Genomic DNA, 25156 nt, shown 5'->3' with positions numbered 1-25156 from the left:
TCTCCCGGGTTGGAGGGAGCAGGCATACCTTGTGTTGTGCTGCTTGGAGTGCAGCGACCATCCCAGCCCCCCTCCCATCTTAAGCAAGGGGTGCTCCGGAGTCTCCAGTCGCTCCTGCTGAGTGGAGCTATGGACCCACAGGAGGCAGCGTCGTTGGTACCTGGAAGCCGTGGTTTGACTCTGGTGGTCGGGCGGGGGCCGTTGTTGATCAGCGGCGTATACCGCATATCGGTTCCGGGTTCGGCTGGCGGGGGATATCATGCACGGTGACGCGGCTTCCTGTGGGGGTGTGGCGCTTGTGGTTTCAATCGCCTGGAACGCAGTGAGCAGGGGGCGGGTCTTTCGACCGGCGCTTCTGTTTCCGGCCCTCGTTGATGATGCGGGAACCGGGAAGTTTGAAAAACTCGGCTTTTCTTTGCACCCCGCTGCGATCTCTGCAAACATGGAGGAGAGACAGACAGCAATGGTGGATACAGGCGCCGCAAGCACCGGTCAAGCCCAGGTAAGAGGGGTACTGTGGTACCTTTATTCTGAACCTTTGTGGGCTTATTGTTTTTTGTTGTGTATTCTTTCCTCCCTGAAGGGAGCCTGTGGCTACCGGACAGAAGTTTTATTTATTTCGGTCCTGGCAGTCTTAATGGGGTGGTTGCTATGTATTCCTTACTGGGGACACTTCTTTCTGCTGGTGGTGGTTTAAGACATTAAAGGGTGTTTTGAGTTTTGTTTTTTTTTAAAAGAGGGAAAAATAGGTGATTTGGTTATTTGTCTCGTTGCAGGAAAACATTGTAGGGAAAACTAGGCATTTAAATCCACCAAACCAAAGGAAGTGTCCCTCCTGCAAGAATCCCCTAAGAAATTCATGGCAAAAAGCGATGTGTAAATCATGCATTGAGGATTTGGTTGAGGAAGAAGCATCCAAACAGTATAAAGATTTGTTTTCCTCAGTACAAGAACTTACGAGCTCCCTCAGTTCAGTCAAATCTTTACTGGCACAGGGTCCAGCAGCTCAGGCGGAACCCCAGCAACCACCATCCAGCCCGAAAGTCTCCTTATCTAGACTAGCAGAGGGGGACTCTGGGGATGAAGGGGCTAGTACTCTTCCCTCTCTCAAGGATTCGAATGAGGAGGAAGATGATAGCAGAGCTTCCAGATATAAACTGTCCTTAGACAAAGTGGACGATTTACTAAAAGCAATCTACACTACTCTGGATATCCAGGAAGAGAAAGTACAATTATCTATACACGATAAGATGTACCAAGGTCTGGACGACTCTAAACAGAGAGTGTTCCCAGTTCATAGAGTCCTGTCGGACACGATTAAAAGGGAGTGAAAAGACCCGGAGAGGGGTCCTTTCCTTTCTAAAACACTTAAGAGAAGATTTTTTCTTTTGAGAGTAAAGATACAGAGGTGTGGAACAAGAAGCCACGAGTAGATGCAGCTTTCTCACAGATTTCACGTCGCACAGACCTTGCTTTCGATGACATGGGGGTCCTGAAGGATGCAATGAACAAAAGGGCAGATTCCCTTTTGAAAAAGGCATGGGACTCTACATCAGCCAGTTTCAAACCTGCTATGGCCGCCACAGTGGTTGCCTAAAACATAGAATGTTGGGTGGAGAACCTGATGATGTAGAGGCAGGCACACCAAGAAAAGACCTCTTGGAATCCTTTGCCTTGATATTAAAACCTGTAAAGTATATGGCAGATACATCAGTGGAGTCAATCAAGATGGCGGCAAGATCAGCAGCACTGGTAAACTCAGCCAGGCGTGCTGTCTGGCTAAAAACTTGGTCAGGAGACACAGCCTCCATGGTTAAACTTTGCGACCTACCTTTTTCAGGGGATTTTCTTTTCGGTCCAGATCTGGGAAAAAGTTTTGGACAGAACAGCCAACAAAAAGAAGGCTTTTCCTGCCAAAAAGAAACAGACTTCAAAAACGAATTTTCGTCCTTTTCAGCAGCCCTACAAAAATAAGATACGGGGCCCCAGATAACGTTCATGAGAACGAAACGTGTCGGGACGACACATTGACCCTACTGCTCGATTGTTTTTATACGCTTGTCATGTTCATCTGAAATGTGAGTGTAAACTTTTAACTTTTACTTCAAAGTAAACTTTTTTTATATGAATTCACGCTATGTGCGCCCTCGTTTTTCTTCTTTTTTGCTCCACACTCTGAGGTAATTGGAACACTTACCATTGGAAGTGCTCATTGATATCATCTGTCTGGTTCTCCATCGATTGGTCCCATATTGAATTGTATTAGAGCACCTAGTGATTCCATCAACCTGTCCAATATTCAAGTCGCTTTGAAGTCTGGATATCGTTACCCTATAAGCCTGATTGACCTGATAAGTATACACTTACTTGGGTCCGATCCCTCTGGTAAGCCTCTCATCATACTAACTGGTGTGGATCTACTATCAAATCTTCAGCAAATAGTCACTTCTAAGTTGAAACGTTTTGATTTTCTTTATAGACATTCTACAACAATTTTTTTCATTGCATTTGTGGACTATTTTGGGCACTTTTGGTGTTCTCACTATTTTATAAGACTCATCCTTGAAGTCTTTCTCATTTCTACACTTATATATTTTTAGCGCTGCACTTAGTTTTTTTGTTTAGCTTTGTTTACAAAATTGATCTAATTTTGTGGTGCTGGCTGCCATTAATATATTTTTATTCGGTAGCGTGGTGATTGTATGTACATTTGTATATATTTTTTGTTGTTACTTTGGTTATTAAATCTAGAAAAAAAAAATTTAGATCCAACACAGGAGATGAGGTTTTTGGGTTACACCATTAAATCGGTACTTAAAAAAGTGTTTCTTCCCCAGGAAAAAAATGGAAAAGGTATATTCCGCTGTGAGTCAGGTTCAGACAAATCTCTGGATTTCAATCCGAGCAGCTATGGCAGTATTGAGCCTTCTTACAGCCTCCATTCAGGCAGTGCAATGGGTGAGATTGCATTCCAGACCCCTTCAGTTGAACATCTTACAGGTTTGGTCGCACCAGGAATCCCTAGAAAAGCGCTTCAAACTAACATCAAATGTAAAAACGAGCACTCTGGTGGTGGAGAGACTCAACTAATCTGACAAAGGGTATTAACTGGATCTTTCCTATAGACAAATGTCTAACAACGAACGCAAGTTCCTGGGGCTGGGGAGCCCACCCGGACGGTCAGACTGCACAAGGAACTTGGTCCAAAGCGAAAGCCAGAAAATCATCAAACTGGAGGGAACTAAAAGCCATCTTCCTGGGTCTCCTCGCTTTTCAACAAGCAGTGAAGGGGCATCACGTACAGATCCTATCAGACAAAACGACAACGGTAGCTTACGTCCTCAAACAAGGGGGAACCAGGAGCAGAGGCTCATGGAGCTAGCCAGTCAGCTCTTGTCCTGGGCAGAGCTAAATGTGATTTACCTATTAGCAGTCCACATACAAGGGTCTCAGAATCTGCTAGCGGATCTTCTAAGCAGAAAAAGTGTAGTGGTGGCAGAATGGAGTCTCAACTAGGAGATTTTCACGATGATCTCCAAGGAATGGGGGCAACCACAAGTAGACCTGTTTGCCAGTCAGGAAAACTCAAAGGTTCAGGAGTTCGTCTCCCTTCACAGAGAGGACCAGGCGGTAGGCATAGACGCACTAGCCCACCCATGGCATTACCAGCTGTGCTACGCCTTTCCCCCCTTCCCACTAATCCCATTAGTCCTGAGAAAATTCAGGGAAGAAAACACCAACTTAATCCTGATTACTCCCTATTGGCCAAAAAGACCTTGGTTTGCGATTCTCCTAAACTTAGCCGCAAATCATCCATGGAAACTACCTTTCAGGAAGGACCTACTATAACAGGGCCCTGTGAACCATCCGGAAGCAGACTAACTGCTTGGTTTCTGAGGAAGACCTAAAAGCCAAAGGACTTTCCGATAAAGTAGTGAAGACCCTACTCTCTAGTAGAAAGGAGGTAACTAGGGCCATTTACCTCAAAGTCTGGAAGAAGTTCAACTCTTGGTGTTCTTCCAAAAGTTTTTAAGTCAAAAGTGTTGTTTCAGTTTTGGAATTTCTTCATGAAGGAATGGAGAAAGGACTGGCAGCCAGCACCCTGAAAACACAGGTGGCGGGCGGCTCTTTCAGTTTATTTTGAAAAATCTATCCAGAGAAGCTTTATTTTCTAGATTTTTTAGGGCACTTGCTCGGAATAAGCTGATAGCCCTCAAGGTCTTTCCCAGTTGGGATTATTTCTATTGTTTTACAGGGTCTCATGAAAGTTCAGTTTAAACCCTTACAAAAGTTATCTTTAAGAAACATAGTTCTCAAAACTTTTTTCAGTAAAACAGAGTATATGAACTAGGGATGCACCGATATATCGGTGGCCGATACATATCAGCCGAAAACAGCTGTTTTGGGGACATGCCGAAACAGCTTAAAAATTGCCGATAATGACTGCTTGCACGATCACTGCTGACTGTCCTGTGTCCTCCTCCAGCCCCCTCCGTTTTGCTGCGGTCTCTCTCCCTCTGTGTCCCCCTCGGTGTTTCCTTCTCCTCCTTGTCCCCCTCCGTGTTTCCTTCTCCTCCGTGTTCCCCTCTCTCTCCTGCCGTGCTCCTCCTCCACCCCCTGGAACTGTCAGGATGGAGAGCGGAGTAGGAGCCGGTAAATCCGGCTCCTTACTGTTCCGAATGGACAGAGTCAGTGATGACTGACTGTCCATTCACATAACTGAAACATCGTAAACTGTGTTTACAATGTTTCAGTTTATGAATGAAGAGAAGCCGCTGTCTTCTCTCCATTCATTTTCAGCGCAGCTGAAGCTGCAGAGAAAGGGATTGGGGAATCTGTGTCCCTAGTCCCTTTCCCTTTCCCTGTCTCAGAGGGGAGATGTCAGAGGTCTGTTAAGACCCCTGATATCTCACCAAAGTCTCGCCAACAGGGCTGATTAAAAAAAAATAAAAATAAAAATGCAATAAATAATTTAAAAAATAAAATGTAAATAATAATAAAAAATTAAATGTAAAAATAAAAAATAAAAAAACACACTGACAATCCACTACCCCCCCTCAAAAAAAATATCACTGTAAAAAAAAAATAGTAAAAAATAAAATAAAAAAATCACCATAAAAAAAATAGTAATTATTAAAAAAAAAAAAATTAAGTCATTTTCGGCCTGGCATTTTTTTTTTTTTCAGTTCTGAAATTTCCATTTCGTCGCCCCACTAATATGAACCTCTGTCAGGTTTCTATTATTGTTGGAGCCTTATGTTCCAGTGAAAGGTGTATTTTCCTCTATGGGGTCAACAGAAGAATATACTCATTTTAGTCTATCCAAGAAGCAAAAAAAAATCTAAATTGAAGCCAGTGAACCCGCAAGAACTCAAAGTGCTGCAAGGATTTTCTCAGACACATAAGGCGTTCTGGCATTTGTTAGTCATGTGTTAATTCTATATTTATTCTATAAAAGTAGAGCCGTTTGTCCATAGCAACTGGTAAGACGTTATCTTCGTGGAACACACCCTTAAAATGTTGTTTTATATCTAAGTTCTACAAGCCCAAGAAAAACATTTTCATTTCTGCAGTTTAATAAATGATGGCAGTTGAAATGCAACAATTTTAAAATGTGAAATCAGAAAGACTGTCACATATTATATTACCTTATAAAACTGTTATATTAGAAAGGTAATGTCATGATTGTATTCCTTTTGTAAGCTACGCATCCAGCATCTGTTTGTGTCTCTGGTTTCTTAATATCTAGTGTTTCTGTGGTCAGGAACAATAGATATGAAAGACACAGTGGAGATGAGTGTGGCACTTTGATATTGTTAGAAGCACTGTTGTCACTTGCTCTGTGTTCTCTGACACATTGCTCTGCTGATGTGCACCGCATTCCCAGAGCACTGGTTTCTAGGTAACAGGCAGCGGCATTGGCAGTTGCATAGGCTTGGTTCAGTTTCCCATACCCCATATGCTGTGGCTGGTAACTCTCCCTAGAGGGGCACTACCTCTCAGCAGATTCCTTATGCCTGCTATTCTGATTAATTTCTAATTGTGTGATACAGCCTTTCTTGTGTTTGTGATTTCACACCTGCACATGTAATAGAAATGTATATATTAATGATGCAGATTGACTCTTCTATTTATTCTCTGACCTTTTCTTATGGCTTTTTTACTTTGTTTTCTTCTTTACTCTATATATTTCAACATATTAAAACTCAATTGAAATTATGTTTAATGCAGCCTATTATCTGTACAGCTATACACGATTTCTGGTGATTGTATGCTTTGTGTATTGTCCTTTTTTACATAGCATAAATAACAGGGTCAGACCAGCCAGTACTGATATTTTTCTGTGTATAGATATTGGTGGTGTAAATCAGACTCTAGGTTGTTATAATTTGGGGGAAATCTGAAAAAATTAAATCTCCATGATGGGCAACCCTTCTCTGCTTCCTCAGCCATTCTTTTTACAGCACAATGAGATTAAATCCTACTTGGGGAAATAATATCTTTGTGGTTTATAGAACATTTGTGGGCCCCACTAATGAACATAAAGCCTTTATGAAACTGGTGTAAGATCCAATATTTACTATATTGTTGATAGAATACAAAAATATTTTTTAAAGTGTTTGTCTTAATATTTTATCTTAAAGCGGAACTACACTACATCTGGGCACCAAAAACCAAAGAATTAGATTTCATTAAATTTTAAAAGTCAAAGCAAATTCAGCCATGTCTCCATACTTTATTTTGTTCTGGCTATGACCATCTTGACTAAGGGCAGATGATTAACATAGCATTTACTTCTTGGAATCCATATGCCCTTAGCTCAAGCATGCAGACAGGAGGGTATGCTTACCTGAGAAAACCCCTCCTAAAGACTTTAGGGAAACGTCTCACTGCCTATAATTAGTGGTCCATCTCTAATGTTTAGCTATACCTCCCAATTTTCCCCCTCATGTCCAATGCTTTTACTAGATCTTTTGCAGTTCAAAAATTCACAAAAGTGCTTGCCCTGCTTTTAAAAACCCAGTGGTTTTTATCTCACAGGTTATCTGGACCACCTCTTAATGAAGTACTCCTAATCTGCAACCTTATTTGTCAATATCCACAGGATGATTCAGGATGGTATTTCTTTAAAAAATTGGTTGGCTAATCAACTTTCCAAAGTCTGCTCTCTCTACAGCCCTCACACTGTCTGGAGTACCTGGGTCTAATCGTATAAACCGTCTAAAGCCTCGTACACACGCACGCTTTTCTCAGCCAGAAATGGCAAAAAAACTACTGGCAGAGCTTTCTTGCTGAGTAAACCGTGCATGTGTACAAGGCTTTGAGGTTTTTTTTGCAGAGAAAACTGCCCAGAATCTAGACGAGAAAAATAGAGAACCCGCTCTCTATTTTCTCATCGTGATTCTCGGCAATGTTTTCCTGCTGAGAAACCCGAGCGTGTGTACACTTACCTGCCTCCATGGAAACCCGCGCATGTTCGAAATGACTTTGACGCATGCGCGGTAGCTTTCAAGGCATAGGTAGGGTGAAGAAAGATGGCGACGATGGCATCAAATGTGATGTCACCGTGTTCATGCCATTCAAAAGAACGGCGGTGTACACTCGGCCGGTAAGAAAATCTTGCCAGGAATCTCGTCAAGAAAAACAAAGTTTTTTTCCTGACGAGAATCCCGGCCGTGTGTACAAGGCTTAAGCCTTCCTTCCCCAAGAAAAAGTGCTTCCTTAAAGTGATTTTAAACCTCAGACATGAAATATGAACAAAGCATATCCCTCTATGGTGTGAATCTGTCTCAATTAGGAGTACTACGTGTCATTTCTGTCTGCTGCTTTTCCGCTGCAATCATCATGAATCACTCATGGCAGGTTTTCCTGACCCTGAGAGAAAGAAGGTGATGGGGAGGAACTTCCAGCACACAGCCTGTGATTGACAGCCTCAACTATGTCCCTGTGCGCTGTGTGAAAGGGGATGTGTGCCTGCCCTCTAATCAGCTCTCCTCTCTGAGCCTCTGCAGAGTGTAACTTCAGCTCTCCACTCCTTTTTTCTGTATGCTCTGACAAGCTTTATAAATTCTGGCCTTCAAACAGATGTAGATAAGACCACATAAACAGGCACAACTTATGTAGAAGGATTTGTTTCATCTCTGTGTATCACCTGAGACTCGTCATTTCACTGGGTATATGTAAGAATTTACAACCACTTTAAGGTCCCACACCCTCAGGTCAAAATAGTACCCCTCAGTTCATCTTTGCATAATGGGTTTATATTAGTAGCCTACTTCGAGGTGGTTCCCTTTGCCTAGATCATTTTAGAACAGGGGATGTTTTTCAAGTCTTTTCAAGAAGTCAATGGGGTTGATTTACTAATCCTAGTGCAGCTGTACATGGTAGCCAATCAGCTTCTATTGTCGGCTTATTCAATTAAGCTTTGACAATAAAACTTGGAAGCCGATTAGTTTCTGTGCAGAGCTGCACCTTATTTTGCACTCAGTTTTAGTTTTAGGGAATCAACCCCAGAGACTTTCCTAAGCCTTATCTTTTCAAAGAACTAACACTGACTAATGAAACATGGAAGAAACAGGCAGTGTCTCTAGCTGGGAATAACTGGCATTAACAGAAGGGGAGGACTTTGGGAGTGGTGGTATCAAGTATACATGTTGTATTTGTCTAAAACCGCCACTGGATGTCGGCATACGTCAAAGTCAATCAAATGCAGTTACAGTTGCATCCCCTGGCAGAATTTATGATTTCTTGGCCATTTTTCAGAGAATATGAATGATAACACAAAAACTTTTCTTACACTCATGGTTAGTGTTTATCTGAAGCCATTTATTATAAATCAACTGTGTTTACTCTTTTTAAATCATAATCACAACAGAAACTACCCAGGTGACCATGATGACAAGTTTACATACCCTGGTGAGTCATGGGGAACGCACAAGAATTGTCAAAGGATCTGCGGGAAAAGGTAGCATAACTGTATAAAACAGGAAAGGGATATAAAAATATATCCAAGGAATTTAGAATGCCAATCAGCATAGTTCAAACTCTAATCAAGAAGTGGAAAATGAGGGGTTCTGTTGAAACCAAACCACGGTTAGGTAGACCAACCGAAATTTCAGTCACAACTGCCAATAAAATTGTTCGGGATGCAAAGAAAAAATTCTGGCACAAAGTCATTTGAAGTGATGAGACCAAAATTGTACTTTTTGGCCACAACCATAAATTCTACATTTGGAGAGGAGTCAACAAGGCCTATGATGAAAGGTACAGAGGTGGATCGCTGATGTTTTGGGGATGTGTGAGCTACACAGGAAATTTGGTCAAAATTGATGGCAAGATGACTGCAGTATGTTATCAAAAAATACTGGAGGAACATTTGCATTCATCAGCCAAGAAGCTGTGCATGGGATGGACTTGGACATGACAATGATCCAAAACACAAGGCCGAGTAGAACTGTCTTTGGCTACAGCAGAATAAAGTGAAGGTTCTGGAGTGGCCATCTCAGTCTCCTGACCTCAATATCATTGAGCCACTCTGGGGAGATTTCAAACGTGCAGTTCTTGCAAGACAGTCCAAGAATTTACAGAAACAGGAGGCTTTTTGCCAAGAGGAATGGGCAGCTTTACCATCTGAGAAGGTAAAGAGCCTCATCCACAAATACCACAAAAGACTTCAAGCTGTCATTGATGTTAAAGGGGGCAATACACTGTATTAAAAACTGGGGTATGTAATCTTTTGATCAGGGTCATTTGGGTAGTTTCTGTTGCCATTATGATTTAAACAGAGTAAACACAGTTGATCGATAATAAATGGCTTCAGCCAAACACTAACCTTACGTGAAAGAAAAACTTTTGTATTATCATGTATATTCTCTGAAAAATGATGGCCAAGAAATCATAAATTCTGCCAGGGTATGAAAACTTATGCGCACAGCTGTAAATAATACACAGAAGAAGGCAGTTTCTCTTCAGATATCTTCAATCAAACATACCCATGACGTGGCACAAACAAAAAACTTAACTTTTGGTTCGCACAATGCTTTTGTCCAGTCAAAGTTCTCCCTGACATGGTGATGCTCCAATTGTACCCTGGAACTGGGAAAGTAATTCCTTTACATGCCTTGGATGCTGTTGACAACAGATGCCAGCTTTACAGCCTGGGGAAAAGTTTGCAATTCCCCAACTATCATTTTGGAACAGAGTGCCATCAAATTTTCTCCCTTTGCATTTCCAAAATTACATTAAGCATCATGTCCAAAGCATAAAAAAAATAATCTCTATATATACATCACAATCTCCCCCAAAAAACGTAAATTTTTACTTGCAAATTACATCTTTAAGGCCCCTGTCACACTGGGGCGTTATTCAAGCATTATTCGAGCGTTATTCAAGCGCTTTTCGAGCGTTATTCGAGCGAAGCCTCATCTGCAATCCCAATGTGCTTTTTCAGAGGTATACCCTTTCCTGGCTAAACTGATCTGTCCAGTGCTTACAGTGGACATGAGATCACATATTAGGGAAATGTAGACCCCCTCTACCATCCTCCCAGTGCTTCTTCCTCAAGTGTTACTGGAGATTTAATTTTTAAATGCATTTGTAAAGTATTTTGAAATTGTTTTCATTACAGTGGTTGAAATTTGAATTTGATCTTATGGTGTACTGTAAACGTGTGTTCAGTAGAATTTGCACTATGTTGCACAATTTCTAGATGCAGCCTGTTTTTTTTTTTTTATTACATTCCAGATGCATTTCTTCTTGTATTTCTGTTAATGGCCTCACATTGTAAACACATGGCAAGCACAGAGCTTGGATTTTGACATGCATCTACTACACCTTGTATAATCAAACTTTATTTACAAGTTGCAAATGCTGATCAAATGCATTAAAATCAAAAGCATCACAACCACCATCACAGATGTGCTGTAGACATGCCAGACACAAACACATCTTAAACTCAATCCTTTTCCCCCTGAATACACTTGAAAGGAAACCTGCCAGGATAGAAACTTGTAGCTGCCATATTCATTTTTCCTTCACTACTTGATAAATTACAGATCCAGAACAATACTGTACATCTCATTTTTCCCAACACGAAGCAGTGAACAAGGAAAAAAAATGGCAGCTCTGTAGTAAGCACCTTCATAAACAAGTGAACAGTGGCAGCTTTTTGTTTCTGTGCTGATATGTTCCAGTAAAGACTGTGTTCTCATAGGTACATTTTTGCTTGCTTCTGAATTTGATGTAGATTATAAGGGGGACAGGCTCAACTGGTATTGGCAATGGTAGGAAAAGTCCAAGCAGGTTTGTTGAACAAGGCAGCAAAGTTTCAGTGCAGAAGGGCTTCGTGCAGCAAGTCCACAGCATAAAAAAAAGTAAAATTTTTAGTGTTCTGTCAGCACTCACTTTTCATCTAGCAGCAGGCTCATACAACAGAGAGAGCAGGGACATGAAAGAACAAACTCTGTTAGTGCTCTTTCACATTAAGCGTCCGTACAGGTCCGCCTGTCAGTTTTTTTTGCGGACCTGTACGGGCGCTCCGTGCTCCTCTATGGAGCCGCGGATGTCAGCGGTGACATGCCCGCTAACATCCGACCTGCCAAAGTGTGACGGAGGAAAAACCTACTTTTCCATCCATCTGGCGGATCGGATCTGGTGAACACGGACATACGGTCCGTGTTCATCCGATCCCGCCATAGGGGGAGCGGAGAAAAGACAGGGCGGTCCCTGCACAGTGTACGGGGACCGCCCTGTCATCCGCCGGCTCAGCAGGTATCAACGGAGCGATCCTCGCTGAGCAAGCGGAGGTGCACGGTGCGGATCATTACTGATCCGCCCCGTGTGAAAGGGGCCAAAGTCGTCTTGCATATACAAAGGCCCTTATCACCAACTAAAAATGAAATCTTTCTGTCAGGAAAAATGTTCTCCTGGGAATTGTCTGTAGACGAGGATTGTATCAAGGCACAGATCAAGGAAAGGGTACAGAAACATTTCTGCAGCATTAAGGTCCCAATGAGCACAGTGGCCTTCATCATCCATAAGTGGAAGAAGTCTGGAACCACCAGGACTCTTCCTTGAGCGGGACGTCCGGCCAAAGAGCGATTGGGGGAGAAAGGCCTTAGTCAGGGAGGTGACCAAGAACCCGATGGTCACTCTGACAGAGCTCCAGCGTTTCTCTGTGGAGAGAGGAGAACCTTCCAGAAGAACAACCATCTCTGCAGCACTCCTCAGTAAAAGGCACATGACAGCCCTGCTGGAGTTTGCCAAAAGGCACCTGAAAGACTCTCAGACCATGAGAAGCAAAATTCTCTGGTCTGATGAAACAAAGATTGAACTCTTTGGCCTGAATGGCAAGGAGCAAACCAGGCACCACTCATCACCTGGCCAATACCATCCCTACAGTGAAACATGGTGGTGGCAGCATCATGCTGTTGGGATGTTTTTCAACAGCAGGAACTGAGAGACCAGTCAGGATTGAGGGAAAGATGAATGTAGCAATGTACAGAGATATCCCTAATAAAAAACCTGCTCCTGTGGACCTCAGTCTGGGGCAAAGGTTCATCTTCTAACTGGACACTGACCACAAGTACACAGCCAATATAACAAAAGAGTGGCTATGGGACAACTCTGTGAAAGTCCTTGAGTTGCCCAGTCGGAGCACAGACTTGAACCTGTCAGGGCTGGGCTCAGCCCTTCCTTCTCTGAGCTGGCCGCTCAGCTGTCGGCTAATTGCCAGCTTCGATCTCTCCACAGTGACTCACCTGTTGATGATCCGGCTTATCAGTCCTGCCTACTTAAGCCTTCCAGTTCACTTGCTCTCTGCCTTCGCCTTGGTCAACATCACAGAGACTTAATTCTGTGTTCCTGTTGAAGACTTTGCTTGGCTGACATCCCTTCTGGCTCCTGATCCTGCTTTCTGTTCTGCTACGTTCACCTCTGGCTCTCTGAACTTTTGCTTGTCTGAGTATCCGATCCGGTTCCAGAACTCTGGCTATGTTTTGACTATGCTTACTATGTTATTATATTTTTATTATTATTCTTAACCACTTGCTTACTGGGCACATATACCCCCCTTCTTGCCCAGGCGAAATTTCAGCTTTCGGCACTGTCACGCTTTGAATGAAAATTGCGCGGTTGTGCGATGTGGCTTCCAAACAAAATTGACGTCCTTTTTTTCCTACAAATAGAGCTTTCTTTTGGTGGTATTGGATCACCTGTGCGGTTTTTAGTTTTTACGCTATAAACTAAAATAGAGCGTCAATTTTGAAAAAAAACACAATATTTTTTACTTTTTGCTATAATAAATATCCCATTTAAAAAAAAAAAATTTTTTTTTTTAGTTTAGTCCAATACGTATTCTTCTACATATTTTTGGGAAAAAAAATTGCAATAAGCGTATAGTGATTGGTTTGCGCAAACGTTCTAACCCCTACAAAATAGGGGATAGAATTATTACTTTTTTTAAAATTTATTTTACTAGTAATGGCGGCGATCTGCGCTTTTTGTCATGACTGTGATATTACGGCGGACACATCGGACACTTTTGAAAATTTTTTGGGACCATTCACATTTATACAGCGATTTTACTGTATAAATGTGACTGGCAGGGAAGGGGTTAACACTAGGGGGCGATCAAGGGGTTAAATATGTTCCCTGCTAGGTGATTCTTACTGTGGGGGGAGGGAACTGACTGGAGGAGGTGACCGATGGTTGTCTTTATGTACAAGGGACACACCATTGGTCTCCTCTCCCTAACATGACATGGATCTCTGTGACTGCCGATCGCGGGTGCCTGGTGGACATCGTGGCCGCCAGGAACGCGCATCGGCACCTCTGTGACACGGCGCGCGCGCACGCGTGCCCCCCAGAGGCTGTATATTGACGTCTCCCAGCAGATTAGAGCCACCTTGCGGCCGTAAATATAGTCGGCCGCCGGATGGCTAGTGGTTAAACAAGTGTGATTTAACTGTACTTCTGTCTCGGTCTGATTCATGGTTCCTGACAGAACCCGATTGCACATCTCAGGAGAGATCTGAAAATGGCTGTGCACCGATCCAACCTGATGGAACTTGAGATGTTCTGCAAAGAAGAATGGAAGAAACTGCCCAAAAATAGGCTTTAGGCTGTGATTGATGCCAAAGGCGCCTCAACAATATTGAGTAAAGGCTGTGAATACTTATTAACATGGGATTTTTTTCGTTGTTTTTTTTAAATAAATGTGCAAAGATTTCAAACAAGCTTCTTCACATTCCAAATGACTACACATTCCAAAAGCTATTCCAAATGACTTTAATGCATTTGGAATAAGGCTGTAACATAACAAAATGTGGAAAAAGCGAAGCTCTGTGAATACTTTCCAGATACACTGTATTTGTAATAGTTTTGACTTACAACATTTCACTGTATCTCAAGCCCTGTGAGGCATTATTGTCTCCTTTTTTTCCCCCCAGAAAGTTGTGATGTTGTTTCTTCTTCTTTTGCTCTTTGCATTGTTGAAAATTCAATTAAAATGTATTGGGAAAAGATACGTGCAGTTGTCTTTTGGGCTAGTGTTCTCAGCTAATCAATCGCAAGCCTCCAAAAATGTATACTTTTAGAGATCCAATGGACACCACCTCCAGGTATTGTTCACATCCAGCGCCACAAGTCCTTTCTCTCCTGGCCATGCCTGCACATTACAGCTAAATAGAAGTCCTTGGAACTTTCTTTGTCTCCTGGCTGGGAGGATGCAGTACATAAGCATATATAGTATATGTATTATAGTTGAGACACACCTTAAATATGAATCTCCGGGTACTATATAAATAAATATATTCTGATCATCTGTATCGGGGAGGTAGACAAGCCCCATAGACTTCTATGGGGTTGTATAATGTGCAGGTGCAGCCAGGAGGGGAAGGACTTGCTTGATGTCAACAACTACCAGAGGCCACAAGTATCAGATCTCCGCAAGTATACTGTTCATCTGTGGAGGGTTAGGGTGGGATTGATTAGCTGATAACACAGGAGCAAGGTCTGAAAGTGCACTCTTTCTTTAACTTGCATATTTTGTTTCTTTTTCTATGTGTCACAATATATTTTGTCATCATGTTCTGTTTGCAGTATTTTATCCACCTTTTATTTAGTTACACAATTTAGTGATAAACCATTGTACAGTAATGTACAATAAATAAGATTTCTAAGGCAATACATTTTTCCCTAAAATAACCTTCATGACCCCAAAAGCCCCTTCCACTCTGGTCCAAGTACTCACGTGGCTCTTTTTTAAGCACATGACCACTGCAGGGGGATTCAGGATGGAGAGGGACAGGGGTGTATGAAAGTAATCATCTCTAAGGACTTCCAGGTTCACAGAGTCAGTGTACCAGACACAGCCGCCAGCAAGAGCTGCAGAATGGGATTTTTTTTTTTATAAGTGTAGACAATGCTGACATGAAGGGACTAACAGACAACTTAATTTCCATATTTTTTATTTACTTGCAATGCGCTTTTGAACTTATTAGAAAAATGTGACTGCTCCAGGAAGAGTCCATTCCCTAGTACAGCCCTCTCCATCCTTGCTTGTCATAGCCTTCTCCATTGAGAATGTCTAATTACTCTCTGTGCTAGCCAAGCTCTTTCGCCGCTTCCTATTTAACTTTTATGTAGTGAAGGAGAATACTATAGAGCAGGGGTGTCAAACTCAATTTCATTGTGGGCCAATGCATCTACCCATTATCATATTAAATTATTGCCCCTGCATTCAATTATTACTTTTTTAGTTATAACTTAAGACTTAAACTGTGAAGGGCAGGTGCAGACTGGGATGGAGCCCACTCACTCCTGTAGCGGATCATGCAAGTCTGAAATGGAGGGTCACACACCACTGGCAGTCATCCCCATTAAACTTTTTTGGAGACTGCTCAGACAGAACATGGTTCTGCCATGATGATCTGTGTGAGCCATCTCCAATAAAGTTTCTTGTGGATTATACCAGTGGTGTGCAACCCTTCATTTTAACTGACATAGAATTGTATTATTCTCATAATAATTATAATGAAATCATTATAAGCAGATTTTCAGAGCACCCCACCACCCTTACATCAAGTGCCACCCATCTTTCAAAGTCAAAAGTTCTCCACCCTCCCTTACATCACAATGCACCTTTCTTGTGCTGCTGTTGTGAAGAAGCTTGGGGGAGCTAAAGAGCAGAAAATGCAGGGTCTGGAGGAGGGCTGGAGTCAGCTGCTGCTGTCTGCAGAATGATGAGACCAGGGGATGCAGAGACAAGGGGGTGCAGGATCTGTAGGATGAGTTCTGTTCTCTCTGCTGCCAACTGCTGAGATGGGGGTTCAGAGTTTAGCCTTTCCTCATCTGCACAGAGAAGCACAGGATTTGGGGAAGGAGTTCTGTCGTCCTCTCTGCTGCAGACTGCTGAGACATGGTGGGTGTGGACACAAGGGGGGGGGGGGTGCGCCGTGCCCCAGCTGCAGGAGAGGTGCGAGGGCCATATGAAAATGGGCTGGAGGGCTGCATTCAGCCTGTGGGCCTTGTGTTTGACACACATCCTTTTTTTTTTTCCTGAAACGGTTAAGACATTAGTGCATTATCCATCATAGTTCCTCAAGAAGATCGGATATCATTTCAAGGAAGCCTTTTTATAGGAAAAAACAAACTGCACAGATAAGAAAACAATTATTTTTCCTAATGCTATGAAGGAGTAGCAATACCAAACAGTACAAAATATTCTTATGCCCAGCAAACATTCCCATTGTCCAAGGTAAAATCATGACGCTGATGAGCGCTCATTGGCAATACTGATTGTGGGTACAATGCTCTACAGGTTCCTAAGAAAATAATGGCACATCTTTTTACCTGCAAAAAATTAGCATTTTTTTTAAAATAAACGTAGCTTTTAGACCCCATTCCCACCTGAGCGTTTTGTAGCTTGAAGCCTGAAGCTACAAAATGCTGGAGAGGAAAAAATCTATTTTTCTCTATGGAGATGGTTCACATCTCCACTACAAAACGCCTGAAGCCAGAAGTTCAAAAACGCCTGAAGCTCAAACAAGTTCTGGGACTTTTTTTTGGGCGTATTTGGGTGTTTTTCTGCTTTTAACATTGGTGACCCTAGACCTGTCCAAAATCGCGGTAAAAAAACGCAGCAAAAATCGTGGTAAAAAACGCTGCAAATATTGTGGGAAAACGCGGTAAAAAACGCCGCAAAACGCTACGCTCAGGTGTGAATGCAGCCTTAAAGCTGAATTAAATCTTATTATATGTTGCCCTCCCTGGTTCCTCATTTCCCCCTTCATCAACTTGCTAATGAAATGTTTAAAACAATTAATCCTAAATCATAAATTAAATAAAGTTCCAGAAAAAGATGCATATCTTAGAAACGTTACACTTTACATCACATAAGACCGAGCCGGTTCAACTCGGCAAGGCGATCTGCCCACGACTTTAGAGGCGACTTGCAAAATGACTTCTGTATTGAAGTCAATGCAAGTCGCCCCAAATTAGTACAGGAACCTTTTTCTATGTCGGAGCGACTTGAGTCACTCCTATTAGAACAGTTCCATAGTACAGAGCGGAGGGCGACTTGTCAGGCGACTAAGTAGCCTGACGAGTCGCCCCTGTGTGAACCAAAAAAACATATACAGGGAGTGCAGAATTATTAGGCAAGTTGTATTTTTGAGGATTAATTTTATTATTGAACAACAACCATGTTCTCAATGAACCCAAAAAACTCATTAATATCAAAGCTGAATATTTTTGGAAGTAGTTTTTAGTTTGTTTTTAGTTTTAGCTATTTTAGGGGGATATCTGTGTGTGCAGGTGACTATTACTGTGCAGAATTATTAGGCAACTTAACAAAAAACAAATATATACCCATTTCAATTATTTATTTTTACCAGTGAAACCAATATAACATCTCAACATTCACAAATATACATTTCTGACATTCAAAAACAAAACAAAAACAAATCAGTGACCAATATAGCCACCTTTCTCTGCAAGGACACTCAAAAGCCTGCCATCCATGGATTCTGTCAGTGTTTTGATCTGTTCACCATCAACATTGCGTGCAGCAGCAACCGCAGCCTCCCAGACACTGTTCAGAGAGGTGTACTGTTTACCCTCCTTGTAAATCTCACATTTGATGATGGACCACAGGTTCTCAATGGGGTTCAGATCAGGTGAACAAGGAGGCCACGTCATTAGTTTTTCTTCTTTTATACCCTGTCTTGCCAGCCACGCTGTGGAGTACTTGGACGCGTGTGATGGAGCATTGTCCTGCATGAAAATCATGTTTTTCTTGAAGGATGCAGACTTCTTCCTGTACCACTGCTTGAATAAGGTGTCTTCCAGAAACTGGCAGTAGGACTGGGAGTTGAGCTTGACTCCATCCTCAACCCGAAAAGGCCCCACAAGCTCATCTTTGATGATACCAGCCCAAACCAGTACTCCACCTCCACCTTGCTGGCGTCTGAGTCGGACTGGAGCTCTCTGCCCTTTACCAATCCAGCCACGGGCCCATCCATCTGGCCCATCAAGACTCACTCTCATTTCAGCAGTCCATAAAACCTTAGAAAAATCAGTCTTGAGATATTTCTTGGCCCAGTCTTGACGTTTCAGCTTGTGTGTCTTGTTCAGTGGTGGTCGTCTTTCAGCCTTTCTTACCTTGGCCATGTCTCTGAGTATTGCACACCTTGTGCTTTTGTGATGTTGCAGCTCTGAAATATGGCCAAACTGGTGGCAAGTGGCATCTTGGCAGCTGCACGCTTGACTTTTCTCAGTTCATGGGCAGTTATTTTGCGCCTTGGTTTTTCCACACGCTTCTTGCGACCCTGTTGACTATTTTGAATGAAACGCTTGATTGTTCGATGATCACGCTTCAGAAGCTTTGCAATTTTAAGAGTGCTGCATCCCTCTGCAAGATATCTCACTATTTTTTACTTTTCTGAGCCTGTCAAGTCCTTCTTTTGACCCATTTTTCCAAAGGAAAGGAAGTTGCCTAATAATTATGCACACCTGATATAGGGTGTTGATGTCATTAGACCACACCCCTTCTCATTACAGAGATGTACATCACCTAATATGCCTAATCGGTAGTAGGCTTTCAAGCCTATACAGCTTGGAGTAAGACAACATGCATAAAGAGGATGATGTGGTCAAAATACTCATTTGCCTAATAATTCTGCACTCCCTGTATTTAGGCTGGTAATTCACTTACGTTTCCACAGTTTATCAAAGTATCTCCTCAATACACATAATTATTATTATTTTTTTAGCTACAGTCTACATTTGTAAGTTAATGTTTTACAGTATTGCACATGATTCATGATTATCCCTTAATGTATTTCATGACATTTCATGACGGTCACTTTTTCAGGAAGAAATTATAAGTCAGTGTGCATCTATAACATACAAATAATACACATGTTAAAATGATACATACATAAAATACATATAGGTCTCAATCAGCCTATAGTGGTTGGTCAAGTTCCAATCAAGTTGAGTTCAAGTGCCAATTTAAGAACAAGGTGCCATAATGTTGTGCCGAAATCTGACCAACCTCAGTGGGGGGAGAGGAGGAGGCCCCACAAAATACATCATTTTAAGGGCAGAACCAAATTATTTGACTTTGTTTTTCATTTTTACTATCGTATTTATCGGCGTATAACGCACACTTTTTCCCCCTGAAAATAGGGTGAAAATCACGGGTGCGCGTTATACGTTGATCCCCCGTGATCTTCTGTGTACCGGGCGCTCCGTGCTGCTGAATTACAGAGCCGCGATCTTCTGTGTACCAGGCGCTCCTTCACTCACAGCCACGCCTCCTGGCCCCGCATTGGGCAACTGTATCATATGAGCAGGGTCAGGAGACGTGGCTGTGAGTGACGGAGCGCCCGGTACACAGAATATCGCGGCTCTGTAATTCAGCAACACGGAGGGCCCAGTACACAGAAGAACGCGGCTCTGTAATTCAGCGGCATGGAGCGCCCGGTACACAGAAGATCGTGGCTCTGAAGGTACTGCATCTGATGGCACCATCCAGTGGAGTCTCATTCATAGGGGCTCCAGGGGCAGCACCTCACCAGTTTTTGTTGCAGGAAAAAAATAGAAATAAACTACCGTATATAATAGATTTTGAGGGGGGTTATATAACAGTGAAGGGGGTTATATATCACTTGTGGTCTAATTCAGCGGCACTCGTTCCTCCTCTTCCCTAGGAGAGAGCAGGGATCTGACACTGGCGAGGCTGCAATGATGGGGGTTTCAAAGTTCAATGTTCTTTATTTAAAATGTTTTTTTTACTTAAAATTCCCTCCTAAAATTGGGGTGCGCGTTATACGCCAATAAATACGGTATTTAATTTCACTTACTTTAACCCTCCCTTCACCATTGACTTGAAATATATATATTTTTTTCTTTTGAATGATCTCTTCCTATATTAAAACAAAATTAGGGAAGGATAACATCCTTCCCTAATTTTCCAAGCTGAGTGAATACAGACAGCTGTGACATGTGAAAAAGACCTTTACCTGGTCTCACAGGGCGGATTTATATAAGCGGGAGACATTGGCTCCTGCTGCTCTAAACCAAATCCAGTGAGGAGGAAGCATGGGGCCAAGCCACACTGTGTGTGTGTCTATAAACATGTACAGCCCGGCTTGGGATCGATCTCGCACATCTGCCCCCATAATAAGCGGTTTGCTATGGAGGCAGACACAGAAAAGAAGGAGCTGAGAGCGCTGACGGATGACCCCAGAAGAGATTTGGGGCCGCTCTGTGCAATACAGTACACAGAGCAGGTAAGTATAAATCTTTTTATTTTTTATTTCAGGTAAAAACTTTGGGAACTTTTCAATCACTTTACATTCACTATATTTACAACGTTTGATTTGAATATGTTTAATCTATACTATCCCTATTTTATGCAGTCCATAAATCAAATTTTAACCCCAAAACAAAGCCTTACATTGTATATAATTCTGACCAGTTCTTTTTATTTCTTTGCAGGAAGTCTTGAATACCGTCCCCAAATTCTGCTTTCCATTCTCTTTAGACAGGTAAAAGCTTCATGAATATTACACCGTTATCTAATGTTCAGTGTTAAATGGTTAGCTGTGATTTATAAGTGGCTAGAAAATGTCTGTAAATTGAACATGAAATACTATTTCTAAAATTTAACTTTCTTGAGAGTTAACATTTGGACTAATATTATTGCACTGCTGTTGCCTATCCAAAGTGCTTTCTCTTCTGTTTGTAAGTACCTTTTGCTCCTAACCAACCTGATTATATTTTGAGTAATGCAACAATTCTTGTGAAGATGAGATCTCTATATTCAAGATTTCAGTTAAATTGTGTTTGTGTTTAAATTGTGTTTGTGCTTATATTATAAGCATTCATGTCCGTACCAGTGAAAGTACCTGTGTGTTTTAGGTTGAATAAAAAAGGGTTTTATATATTTTACCATTGTAATTTCCTATTGATTATTTGCCTATAGTGTTCCTAAAAAAAAAAAGGCACACAGACTTTATTAATTTGAAGAAACATATGCCCTGCTATGCTCAAATAGCAATGCAGAGTCTTCCTGTGAGAATGAAGCATTTGTCACAAGAGATTTTGAAAGTGTCACGTCAGACAAAACACGGTTGTGCCTATGGATACTTTTCTATGGATATCGACATAATCATTCAGCCCACAAATCCCACATTTAGATCAGAAAAAGCAACTGACAAATTTTATTCCAGTTGATTGTTTTTCAAGGTGTTTGTGAGTGACAACCTCTTAGAAACCTTTTTAATGTTTGGCGCAGCACTCCACGACAATCTGTTGGAAAGAATGGGTGCCAATACACCTTACATAAAATAAAGAAATCTGGGTGTCATCCTGAAAACGGAAGACCAACAAATAGGTATACCCATTGTAAAACATAGACCCCAAAGTCAAATTTCCTGCTCACATGACACATTTCAGAGGTGTGGCCTCCTTTTTTTAACATGTCATTCTCGATATGGGCTTAAACTGGCCATACACCAGTGAAGTTTTATTTGAAAATGATAATTTTCAGAGAACTTGCTTGTTTTTGTCCATTGTAGCAAGACATTTTGGGTGTGGGAGTGAGATGGATCTATTTTTTCGTTTGTCATAGGCATTTAGAAAAAAAAAATCATATTGTAAGGTGCATGTGCAAGGCACAAAAAAAAAACACCTGTTTAATATGTCTGGGATTCTGCTCAAGTAGTAAGTGTGGACAACATTTTAAGGGCTTTGAAATAAAATTAGTTGAGCTAATGATGGCAAGATCAAATTCCTGAATTAACATTTTTTTCAGATTTTTGAACGAAAGTCGCAAACAGTTTGGAGTGTCCCAATGTAGCAACCACAGACATGATCACCTCTTCAAAATACCAATGATAAATTGTCAGATAAAGAAATTAGTGGCAGTAAAGAATCCAGGAAAAATGTATCTATAGATTTGCCTCTAATTCATTTAAAGCTGACACAATTTTTAGATAAACATTTGCCCAAGTCTGCCCAGAGAAAATAGGAATAAACTTGAAACTTGTTTGGCAGTTAATGCACCCTTGGCTTCACTGAGCCTGTATGGTATGTATCTGTGTAGCTTTTAAGATCTTTGCCTGCTAACACAGGGGTATGTGGGACCATGAGGAGAAACTGCAAATATTTCCAACAGCAACAGGTTAGACTATATTTCCAGTGAGGCACCGCAATAAGTTATCTGCAAGAGGAACTGGTAGCCATATAATTGAAAGGTGTGTATATGCTGACAACCATCTACTCAAAAGACACATTGGCTGGTGCATGAAGCAAGAGCCACGCTGTGTGACTGAAAACAAGTGCATGGGTAGGGTTGAGTATATCTGACCAAGTCTTACAGCCCTACTCAGTCTAGAGAAAAATGTGGATATGGTATGAAAAAGGTTTCAATATAACTGATCCAGGTGGTCCTCCACAAATGTATGAATGGCTGACAAGGCTTTAATAAGTCCTGCCCAGGTCAGAATACTTTCTATCTCTCTTGCCACAGCAAGACCTTAGGTTCCTGCTTAATGATTGATAGATGCCGCTGTCTTGGTGTTGTCTGCCTGAATCCAGATCAGATAACCCTCCAGTCTGGAGCTCCAGCATTGTGAGAACAACCATATTGCTTGGCGTTCCAAAATCAAGATGGGATTCCTTCAGCCTGCACCAGCAAGGTGTCTAGGACTCTTCCTCAGCCCTACAGAATGGCATGTGTTGTTAGGATTTTCCAAGACAGTAGGGGAAAAGCACTTTATCCCTGAGACACTTGGTCCTTGGTGTCAGGTTAGTTGGTTTGTCTAAGGACTTAACTGACTTGTCCCACATCAACATAAAGTAGAATTTAAGTGGTCTGGAACTGAGGAAACTGAATGATCTTAAAATGGACTACCATCAAGCCCAGAATTCACATGCAGAATCAAGGCTTTTGGACTGTATAATCGTAGTCTGGAAGTAGAAAGTCAGAAGTTTTTCTCTAGAAATATCGAGGATGAGATCCAGATACTCAAAGCAATGAGTTGGCTTCAACACAGCCCTCTGAAGGTCCATAATCCATCTGACACCTTTTAAGGTCTGCATAGTTCCCTTAATAAGAGATTTTCCAGATAGACCACGATAAGGGAAGAGTAGCTTGGTGAACATTTAGGACACTGAAAACAGACAAAGTAATTGGGCCACAAACTGGTAATGTTGAGCTCACACAGCAAAACAGAGGTAGTGTTGATATGCTAGAAAGATGGAGGTTAGCAAGTATGCATCCTTATTATCCAGCTAGGCTACAAAGTCTCCTTGAAGGATGAAGGCTATTACCACCTTGGTGTATTGCATGCAACATTTTTTAACGTAACACAACCTCTTTGTGTGGGGAACTTAAACAAACTCAAAATAAACGTTCACTTTCAAAAGGCACGCACAGGAAAAAAAAATTAATCGCTGTTCTGCAGAATAAATTTTCAACCAAAGAGTTCTCCAAATATTTACTGACAGGAGACTCACTTGAGAAATGTGACAGGCAATAGCAACTAGCCTTTCTAAACAATAGCGTAGGGCTGTCGGCATAAATGCTCTAGTAGTGCTTCTACTAGTAACCTTAGGCGTTGGACTTCTCAAGTTGGAGAAGATTTTTGTTCTTCCTCCCCAGTTTATCTTCTTTCTTTAATTTACACCTCTATCTGACTTACACTAAGATCTGACTGCAGAGCCTGTGGAGGCCATTGGAGTAGTCATTGTCATGTACAAAGAAACCAGTTTGAGATGATTTGAGCTTTGTGACATGGTGCATTATCATGCTGGAAGTAGTGATCAGAAGTGGGTACACTGTAGTCATAAAGGGATGGTCAGCAACAATACTCAGGTAGACCGTGGCATTTAAATGATGCTCAATTGATACTAAGGGGCCTAAAATGTGCAAAGAAAATATCCCCCACACCATTACACCTCCACAACCAGCCTGAACCATTGATTCAAGGCATGATGGATCCATGCTTTCACTTTATGCCAAATTCTGACCTTATAATTTGAATATCGCAGCTGGAATCAAGACTCATCATACCAGGCCACATTTTTCCAATCTTCTATTGTCCAATTTTGGTGAGCATGTGCACATTGTAGCCCCACTTTCCTGTTCTTAGCTGACAGGAGTGGCACCCGGTGTGGTCTTCTTCTGCTGTAGTTCATCTGCTGCAAGGATCGATGTGTTGTGCGTTCAGATATGGTATTCTGCATACCTTGGTTGTAATGAGTGGTTATTTGAGTCTGCCCATTCCCCTCTGACCTCAACAAGGCATTGTCTTCCACACAACTGCCACTCACTGGATCTTTTTTGGACCATTCTCTGTAAAGCCCAGAGATGGTTGTGCGTGAAAATCCCAGTAGATCAGCAGTTTTTGAAATACTCAGACCAGCCCGTCTGGCACCAACAACCATGCCATGTTCAAAGTCACTGGTATCCCCTTTCTTCCCCATTCTGATACTCGGTTTGAACTTCAGCAAGTCATCTTCACCACGTCTAGATGCCAAAATGCATTCAGTTGCTGCCATGTGATTGGCTGATTAGCAATTTGTGTTACCAAGCAATTGAACAGATGTACCTAATAAAGTGGCGGTAAGTGTATGATATAACTCT

General features: G+C 41.8%; 1 protein-coding gene across 4 annotated transcripts in view; it reads left to right on the top strand.

The window, feature by feature from the left end:
- Positions 1-25156, top strand: part of DENND1A (DENN domain containing 1A) — a 1239075-nt gene that overhangs the window by 324339 nt on the left and 889580 nt on the right. For all 4 annotated transcript variants that reach the window (XM_040324851.1, XM_040324852.1, XM_040324854.1 and 1 more), the window contains exon 4: positions 21004-21053. In XM_040324851.1, coding sequence (XP_040180785.1) covers positions 21004-21053 — 50 coding nt within the window. The remainder of the gene's footprint in view (positions 1-21003; positions 21054-25156) is intronic.

This window comes from Rana temporaria, chromosome 9 (assembly GCF_905171775.1).
Source record: "Rana temporaria chromosome 9, aRanTem1.1, whole genome shotgun sequence".
In the NCBI taxonomy this organism is placed as follows: domain Eukaryota; kingdom Metazoa; phylum Chordata; class Amphibia; order Anura; family Ranidae; genus Rana; species Rana temporaria.
This window is presented reverse-complemented; position numbering and strand designations above follow the sequence as displayed.